The following is a 9,926-nucleotide window of genomic DNA, read 5'->3' as shown; positions in this document are numbered from 1 at the left end:
CGTATTTCATGTATACATAACATATATACTAGTTAAAATTTTAAATTAAAAATGGCAATTTTTTGAAGCAGTATGGTGCTTTATTATTCATTTTACATTTTTATGTATTAAAAACAGCAGTTCAAAAAATTTTAAATATAGATACAAAGTACTATCGAGATGGCTCTGTGACCAACTTGCTGCCAAGCCCGTGGACCTGAGTTTGATTCCCAGGATCTACATGGGGGAAAGAGATCCAGCTCCTCTGACCTCCATACACACACTAAACAAACAAACAAACAAATAAATAAATAAGTATATATAGAGAAAGACAGAGATAGCATTGGGGTGGGGAGCCAGTTCAGTCAGTCAGGTTCTTAATGTATAAGTACAAGGCTGAGTTCATTCTCCAGAATCTGGTGTGGTGACAAGAGTTTATAATCCTAGTACTGGGAAGATAGAGAAAAGAAGATCCCTATGGCTTGCTGACCAGCCAGTCTAGCTGAATTGGTAAGCCCCAAGCCAATAAGAGACCCCCATCTAAAAAAAACAAAAACTCACTAAGATGGTCTTGAAGACCATATGGCCTTTACACACACACATGACTGAACACTCACATATACAGTTTAAAAAATAATTTTTAAAACAGATAACATAATATTATTTATAGAAAGGAGAATCATAATGTAACCCAAGTGTTAGGTTTCTATTGCTGTGATAAAACACTGACCAAGGGGCCAGAGAGATGACTCAGTGGTTAAGAGCAATGACTGCTTTTCCAGAGGTCCTGAGTTCAATTCCCATCAACCACATGGTGGCTTACAACCATCTGTAATGGGATCTGATGCCCTCTTCTGGTGTCTGAAGATAGCTATGTATACTCATATACATAAAATATTTATTTCTTCTTACAGGTGTTAGGTCACCCTTCTTCACTGAGGGAAGTCAGAACAAGAACTTGTTGGGAAGCTGGAGACAGAGACTAAAGAAGAAGCCACAGAGGAACACTGCTTATAGGTTTGTTCCTCAGGGCTGGCTTAACTTGCTTTCTTACACAATCCACCTCTCACAATGGGCTGGGCCCTCCCACATCAAGCATCAATCTAGAAAGTGTCTCATAGATTTGCCTACAGGCAATCTGGCAAAACAACCTCAACCAGGACAGCAAGTAATAAGCATAAAAGAAAAGTGTACATTTTTTAAAAATTTTGTCCCTATTCTCTAGGCAGGGTTTGTCTGTGTAGCCCTGGCTGTCCTGGAATTCACTCTGTAGACCACACTGTCGTAGAACTCAGAGATCCACCTGCCTCTGCCTAAGTGCCACTGCCAGCTAGGAAAAGTGTTTTGTCTCTTTAGTTAGGAATTGGAGAATCCTTGCTTAGTTTAGTACAGACAACCCCTTGGGATAATCAGATACCTTTTTTCTCATTTTAAATTAGACCATTTAGTTTTACGTGTACATGTGTGTGTCTCCTTGTGTGTGTGTGTCCCTGTCCTTGTGTGCCATAGCATGCATGTGGAGCTCAGAGGATATGCTAGCTTTTATGTTGTCACAAGCTAGTCATTTGGGAAGAGGGAACCTCAGTTGAAAAAATACCACCAAATCAGTCTGTGGGCAAGCTTGCAGTGCATTTTTTTAAACCAATGATAAAAATATGAGATGGCCTGACTCATTGTGGGTGATAGTACCCCTGTACTGGTGGTCTTTGGTTCTAAAACTAACAAACAAATAAACAAACAAAACCCAAACAAAACAGTAGGCTAACCAAGCCATGAGGAACAAGCAGTATCTAGTACTCCTCCATAGCTCCTGCTTCAGTTTTTGCCTCCAGGTTCCTGCCCTGACTTTCTTCAATGATGGACTATGGTGTGGAATTAATGAAACAAATCCTTTCCCTCCCAAATTGTTTATGGCATGGTGCTTTATTGCAGCAATGGAAACCCTGACTAAAGCAGAGGACAAGTTACAGTTACCAGTTCTCTCTACTATGTAGGTGTCAGGGACTAAACTTGGGCGAATACACTTGGCAATAGGCACTTTTTCCTGCTGAGAAACCTGCAGACCTCCAAGTACATTCTTTGACAGACATGTATTTAAAGAAAACGTTGAAGAGCTGGAGGCATGGCTCAGAGTGCTTGTTGCTCTTACAGAGAACCAGTTTGGTTCTCAGTACCAATGTCAGGTAGTTTACAGCCATCTGTAACTCTAGGGGCTCTGATACCCTCTTCTGTCCTTTGTGGGTACCCACACACACACAGACACACTCAGAAAAACACACATATACCTGAATAATAAAAATAATCTTAAGCAGAAGTTGATGTGAAATGGCTGCATGTACTAGATGTCCAAGGTTTTCAGGGCCTGAGATTTGACTCCTCTGAAGATAGTTTCAGAGTTAATTATGGGACTAGTGAAAAAAACCCTTTCCTTCCCAAATTGTTTATAACCATGGTGTTTTATTGCAACAATGGAAATCCTGACTAAAGCAAAGGGTCAATATTAGTCTGGGGAAAATGGGGATGTAACGAGAATATAAGTTAAAGGAGTCCGCATGAGTCATCGCTGAGAACTGAAAGTGGCCATACTGCACAGTGTTACCCACCCAATCTGACCTATGAACCCACATTGTCAGTTCACAAAACATGAGGGTTATTTCATACCTTTTAAAGAGATAAAATATAAAACACTTACTCGGTCTTTCATGTGATTTTATTTTCTTCCTTCAACCATAATAATATGATATCCAAATTTTGTCTTAACTGGTGGGTCTGTAAACACAGGCTTATCCATCCCACTTACAGGCAAGGCAAATGCTGCTTCTTGAAATGGCCCCACCATGGATCCTCTGGTCATCCAACCCAAGTCACCCTAAAAAATCCAAAAGATATATACTATCAAGTGGCCTTAAAAAAAACAGAGCTCTATTGAAGCTTCTAGTTTTCCCAGCATGAAAACAATGGCTCTCTGGCTGTATTATTCATCTGGCTCACAAGGGACAAATGGGAGGAAGAAGTCTAAGACTGGATGGAGCAGGAGTGCTCATAATCCTCTGCATTCGGAAGTGATGTGTGAAAGATTCGTCATGTCTACCATTTAGCTACATCCTTAGTCCCATAAGCTGGATATTTCTACTTCTCTTGAAACAATATTGCTAAAATTAATGACAGAACATTCAAATGATAAAGAGCAACATACCCCCTGTCTGGCTTTATCTTCACTGTATTGTGTGGCCACTTCACTGAATCTCATCCCAGATTTTAACTTTTCCATGGCTTCCATGATTTTCCCATGTTTTTCACATAGAATGTGTCTGACCTACAAGGGAAAAGCATATCCTGTTAATACTTGAAGAAGAAAATGAATCTTCTTGGTACAAGAGTCATTTTTCAATTATCTCTGGTAACTACAAAACAAAACATCTAATTCACAGCCACTGAACATAGTACAAGTTTGCCCAGTGGAGAGACTGCCACAAATTCATTTCTGTATCAAATAGTATCTCAGAACCCTGATTTAGATGAAAAGTGGGCAATGACCCATGGGAATCTCCTACCTTCCCCCATACAGTTCAATGGTAAATGGAAGAAATGTTAATAGTTGAGTGTTCCGATCCTGGAGTCCAATCCCAGATCTCTTGTATGACCTTGGGCATGCTTTTAAGCCTCCATGACTATTCCCATGTGATTTAAGCTTCCAAGATAGTTCCCACGGGAGCTATGCAACCAGCTTCAGCAAACTGCTGCCCGAGTTCAATCCCCAGGACCCACGTAGTATTAGAAAAAACTGACTCCTGCAATTGTCTTCTGACTTCCTCTCTGCCTGTGGAGGCCAGAGATTCCAGATTGCCTTGAATTAGAGTTACAGTTGTCTGTGAGCCACCTGACATGGGTTTGAGGAAATGAAATCAGGTCCTCCAAAAGAGCAGAGTCATCTTTAACTGCAAAGTCATTTCTCCTGCCGAACAAACACCATCTAAAAGAAACTTATTCCTTTTATTGACTGTGCATGTTTGTGTAAGGATGCATGTATACCATAATACTCATGAGAAGGTCAGAAATTATTAAATTTAATAAATTATTAAATGATAGTATTATCAAACTAATTCAATTAATGACTAAATAAATCATTATAAATATTATTATGAAAATACAAACTTTTAAAATTGTGAAATCAGTACATTTTCTTTTCAAAGTACATTTTCATTTAAAGGATTTTTTATTCTTTTTATCCAGGTCATTTGTATTCAAGATTTTTGAAAACAGAACTTTCACAAAGAAAGATACTTAGTTCAGTTATGCTATTAGCCCTTTATTCTTTTATCTTTCCTTGAATTAAAGACAACTTCAAAGTGTTAAGTGCTTTACATGAATGGATCGCATAAAATCTTCACATTAGCAAGCCCTGAAACTAGACTGGTATTTGCTTAACTCTGGCAGCACATCTGAAAAATCTCCAGACCTTCTTAAGATATTCAGGTCCAGGACCCAAGTCCAGAGATCCTGATGCAGCAGAGCACGGGCCCTGGAGGGTTGAGCTCTGCAGGTATATGATGAGCTAAGCCCACAACAATCAGGTTAAGAACCACTGGCCCAAGTTACCTGCTAACTGTAGCACGGTGCTGGGTGGCTTAAAGGAAATGGGAAAGGGCTGCTGAGCAACATTGAGAGCCATCCATGCTAAGGTTATAAACCAGGTTTGGAGTTCCCGTCACCAAGACTGGGTCTCCCTACCAGCAGTTTGGGTTCAGTTCAGAGAAAGTGGCCTATTGGACTGACCCCAAGTTGAGGTCTAGCAGGTGAATGAATCTGAGGAAAAGCAGGCAAGGCTTCTTAGTGTGAAGAGATGTGGAGGACAGAACATATGGAAGCCTAGGAGGTAGGATTTAGAACCTCAAATCTATCTGAACAGATAGGGAATAGAAAGAGGGAGCCTCAGCTGGTGTGACTCAGAACTCTTAGTGACACAGGAACAGCATGTGGGTATAGACAGGGTTATGGTTGGTTCTAGGGTTCTTGTGGTGCCAGAACATTTGAAAACAACAAAACACTAATATCTTTTAGCAGATATGGTACTTCTATATCACAAAACAGAACTTACCAACACACAGTAACAAACTACTGTCACACTGATTTGAATGAAACCACCAGAAAAATTACACTGTGCAAAAAAACACTGCCACAGGTCAAAGGTCAAAATCTATATGAGTCTATCTAATGGGACATTATGAAATTATTAAAGATTGGGCCTAGAGGCACATGCCTTTAATTCCAGCACTTGAGAGGAAAAGGCAGGTAATTTCTGAGAGTTTGAAGCCACCCTAGTCTATATAGTGAGTTCCAGGACAGCCAGGGCTACACAGTGAGACTCTGTCTCAAAACAAACACATACAAAAATAATAACAAAAAACTGACCAAAAACGGGATAGAAAGACAAGGGATAAGTTAGAAATCTCTAATTCTAGCATTTGGGAGGTAGAAACAGGAGGGTCAGAAATCCATGGCTATCCTTTACTACATAGTGAACTTGAGGCTACCTTGGGCTAAAGAAGAGTATCTCCAAAAAAGTATGTGTTGTAGGGATAGAAGGAGAGGCAGGAGGAGGAGGTGTCTAGTTATAAAGGTTAACAGGAGTGCTTTTTATATATGGTGAAAGGCTTGAGGTGTAGCTCAATATTCTGTATCAGTGTCAATATTCTGACCATGCCATTGAACTATAGTTTAAAACTATGGTTTTAGTTTTATTGTGGGAATCACAGTAAAATATATAGGCATTAAACAAAAAGCTAAATAAAACCCCAATCTGCCCTTCTACCTAATTGCATGGTCCTTTCCATTTATCTCCCATAGAGCCACACTGGACTGGGTTCTTTTAGTGGGGACCGGGTAGCCATCTAAAGCTATATGCACTGCAATAGTCTCATATGTTGGGGGTTTGATAATCAGTACAATTCAATGAAAAGTGCACACAGCCCGAATGACCCTAGAGCATCCATTATGAAGATCAACATGCCAGCTCTCATGAAGGTCAACAGAGGCAGATGCCTCCCATCCCAGACTGTAACAATGACTACCTCATCTCCTACTATATCTCTGAGGCATAGGTGTATTGAGTAGAACATCTTAGATCACATTTTCTCCCCATCTTTCTCTCTTCCTTTTATGTTACATGTATATGATTGAATTTATAGGCAGAGGAAATTAAATCTATTTTTTTTACCTCCTGTATCCTGATCCAAACAGGGAAACTACTTGTTACATAGCCATAGTAGTACAGTTCTGTTCACTGACATGCCTCTGGAATCGAGTGCTAAGTGCTTTGAGTAATTATTTGGGGACTATCTCCCACCCACGGTCAAAGTAACAAGTTTATGTACGTGTGCATCTGGAGGACAGAAGATAATCCTTTCTACAGTGCTGTCCACCCCACTCTTTTCTTTTGAGATAGGGTCTTTCACTGGATTAAAACTCACCAACTAGCCTCAGGTCCTTTCTCAAGTACTTTACTGACTGAGCTAAAATCCCAGTCCCTACGTTAACACATTTAGAAAAACAGTGCTAGAAGTATGAAAATTCCACCTTTTAAAAGTCAGACTGGTTTCTGGTTTCCAGTTTTATATCATCTTGACTTTAACTTACTATTAAGCATCATAGATAAGAGCAGATTACTCACATCATCTTTTTTATGCACGTGCATACACATACACCTTAACACTATACATGGAAAAAAGATAACTCACCTTTACTGAACTGCCACCACCTTTAGGACCCTGAGACTTCTTGTCAGCACTGTCACTCCCAGAGGCTGCACCTCCTTTAGAGAAGAGAGGATAGGAACTCATTTCAAGTGTACTTTGACATTTACAGATAGGTCCAACTCATAACACAAGGTAATCCATCCATTACAGCCCCAAGTTCCAAAGAGCTACACAGTGAGTCATGCAATCAAGTTAACTTACTCTGTGACTCATCTCTAATAACTGGAAATGTGCCCTACAAAATATTTCACAGAAAATAGATAAAGAAATGAGTGTGGGCATGGATGAAGGAGCTCTAGAAGCCTGGTCCAGATTCTTCAGATCCCATTCCATATCTTGCTTGCCTTCTAATGGCAGAACACCAAACACTGCCATTATATAAAATTATATAATTCTTTTTTAAAAAAGATATATTTCATGTATGTGAGTACACTGTCACTGTCTTCAGACACACCAGAAGTGCATCAGATCCCATTACAGATGGTTGTGAGCCACCATGTAGTTGCTGGGATTTGAACTCAGGACCTCTGCAAAAGCAGTCAGTGCTCTTAACCACTGAGCCATCTCTCCAGCCCAAATTATTTAATTCTTAATATGTTCTGTGACAGTGTGTGACACTTGATATTCTAGCATGCAAAAATCTCCAAGAATGTATTTTGAGGGGTTTGGTTATATCTCAGGGGTAGAGTGTTTGCTAATGATATAAATATATATGTATAAAAAATTTTTCCCTGATGTCTACAACAATGGCTACTGATATCCTCCTGGAGTTTGTGACATTTGGGTTATCAAGCATTGGTAGCACATCTTACTACTTAAGTTTTATATCAATGGCAGCATATTGTGTTAGAGGCCAAGTGTTAGAGGTGTCTGATACTAAACTGTTTAGTTTAACAACTGTTTCCCTAAATAATTCCCAAGTTCCAGTTCTTAGAGGTATAGGGTGAATAGGATTCATAGCTGTAGCCAAGGAACTAGCATCCAAGTGAGGAAGACAGAATACTTTCTGAGAATCCAACAAGTGAAAAATTGTAGAAGGGGACACATTTTTAGCTACCCAGGCAATAGTTGATGGATGACCAGCTAAAGAAGGACAATGTACTCCTGGTGACCTCAAACTCAGATCCTTATCACCCCCCCCCCCCCCCGTGTGTCGTGGCATGGCTCTGTGGTGCCTCATTCCTATACCTTCCTTTAAAACATCTTGGTTCCTTGGGCTTCTGGGGCATCATTCTACTACACTCCCTTTATTTCTCTTCTCCGCATTCCTACAAACACAATCTTAGTTCAGGCCAACTCTATTTCTTACCAGAACTACTGAAATGATCTCTCTAAAGGACCTCCTGACCCCTAACAGAACTTAATTAACATCATATACAGCACACTCCATGGGTTAATCTTCTGTTTTAATTTTCCCCACTGGTTTATCTGTCTTGAAGTTTTACTTCAGTAATGCTAAACTACACAAACTGCTTTTGGGGCTGGACTCTTCAGGTCGAGTATGCTTTTCCCTATTGCTACTGCTTATTTTGGCCTGCCCCAAGTATCTCCAGTTTGTTACTTTTTCCTCTTTCCACTTTCTATAACATACCTCTCAGAACTACATTCAGCAAAGTACTTTGAGGCGGCTATCTTCCCCACTTCATCCAGGGATTACTAAGAGTTATCTTATTTTTCTAGCCTGAAAGCACAGCCATGTGCCCAATACCCATCTTCAAGAAGTGAATCCCCCCTAATGGGGGAGGGTTATGTTGTCATACTGTTAGTTGTTAAGAGACCCATATGGACCACAAGTGTAGGCCTCCTTTCATTGCCGGCTTCAATTTTAGTGGTAATAAACCCTTAAAACTGCAGTTCCAGGTCTCGAGGAACCATCCCCAGCAGCTTCTATTACCCGCCACGATGGCCCCTGCCCTGAACCACAGCAGCCCCTTACGACGCACTTATCTTCTCTGAATTACCACGGGAACCCCAAACTTAAGTCATAGTAGCTCAGGGCGCTCTTGCTCACCCTACTGTTCAGCTTATGAGCCCCCGCCCCCCCACACACACAGCTGCCGGCCAACTCCTGCCCATCTCCTCATCCACTCCCACACTCCCTGGTTGTCTCGGAAGGTCTACCTTTCCCTCCTTTTCCAGAACCACCTTTCCCTTTCGGCGGCATCTCTTAAGCTAGCGGCTGAACTCTCCGGCAGGCAACTGTTCCGGTGCCAGAAAAGGGCCCTTTCAGGCCCATAGGTATGTCCTACGCAATGCCTTAAAGCTGCTTCACAATCAACTACTTCTGCTACGGTTCCGGAATCAGGCATAGCTTGGGACACCCGCGGTCCATTGGTTCTTTGACCTATAGGAACTAGAGATGTTTGACCAATAAGAAGCCGAAGCCCTACGCAGAGGCGGGAACAAAGGTTGCCCAGAGACGAGAAAGCCCCGCCTCTGTTCCGTTCCTCATTTGCACCCGTTCTATGCGCGCTCTCTCTCTCTCTCTCTCTCTCTCTGTCGCCCCGCCCACTTTTTGTGCATGCGCAGTGCTAAACTCAGGCCACTGCAGTTCTTTGGCGTGGACTTTTTCTAATACCTTGGGGATGCTAGACAAAGGGCTAGCCGAGGGAGCTTAGATAATGGCCTTCTCCCGTCTTCTAACAGACCGACACAGAACTGCAGTCCCTAGTGGCTTTTCTTTATCTATCTATCTATCTATCTACCTATCTATCTATCTATCTATATATATATATATATATATATATTTTTTTTTTTTTTTAAGCAGTAGTTGATAGGTACAAAAGATGGATTTTTTTTTAAAGCCTATCATTCTATTGCCTGTGGCAGAAGTCTGTCATGGAGAAACATTGGAAGCAGCCTAATTTAATTTTAAAATAATGATTATAAGCTGTGTGTATAGAAATAGCCTTAAGGAAGATTATAGACCAAGGTGTAGAATGTGATTTTTAAAGTTGTATATAGTGTAGTACATAATATATACACCTAAAAGACAGACAGGCCATTAATACCGTTCAGCAGGATAGCATGTGACCACTGGTGTCAATCTATATAGTCACTCAAGTCTCTGTATATTCCAACATTTTCTTTTTTCCTTCCCTCCCTCCTCTCCCCTCCCCTCCTATCTTTTTTCTTTCAATACAGGGTTTCTCTGAGTGTATCCCTGGTTGTCCTGGAACTAGCAGAGATTTG

General features: G+C 40.9%; 1 protein-coding gene across 1 annotated transcript; it reads right to left on the bottom strand.

Moving 5' to 3' along the window:
* Positions 1-209: 209 nt before the first annotated feature.
* Positions 210-9,027, bottom strand: PIN4 (peptidylprolyl cis/trans isomerase, NIMA-interacting 4). Its single transcript, XM_080909641.1, has 5 exons — positions 8,856-9,027; positions 6,717-6,790; positions 3,176-3,295; positions 2,672-2,848; positions 210-262 (listed from the first exon to the last, which is right to left on the bottom strand). Exons 1-4 carry the CDS (start codon positions 8,896-8,898, stop codon positions 2,690-2,692), a joined length of 396 nt encoding a protein of 131 aa, XP_080765767.1. The 5' UTR covers positions 8,899-9,027; the 3' UTR covers positions 210-262; positions 2,672-2,689.
* Positions 9,028-9,926: the final 899 nt, after the last annotated feature.

This window comes from Micromys minutus (assembly GCF_963924665.1).
Source record: "Micromys minutus genome assembly, chromosome: X".
Classification (NCBI taxonomy): Eukaryota; Metazoa; Chordata; class Mammalia; order Rodentia; family Muridae; genus Micromys; species Micromys minutus.
The sequence above is the reverse complement of the archived record's forward strand: the minus strand, read 5'-3'. Positions and strand labels throughout refer to the sequence as shown.

Bases quoted from the DNA above. Each gene is read 5' to 3' on its own strand.
- PIN4 (XM_080909641.1), bottom strand. From the start codon at position 8,898: ATGCCGCCGAAAGGGAAAGGTGGTTCTGGAAAAGGAGGGAAAG. The intron at 3,296-6,716 runs GTGAGTTATCTT...TTTCCCTTGTAG, and splicing joins GTGGTGGCAGTTCAGTAAAG to GTCAGACACATTCTATGTGA. The intron at 2,849-3,175 runs GTATGTTGCTCT...TGGATTTTTTAG, and splicing joins AAGATAAAGCCAGACAGGGG to GGTGACTTGGGTTGGATGAC.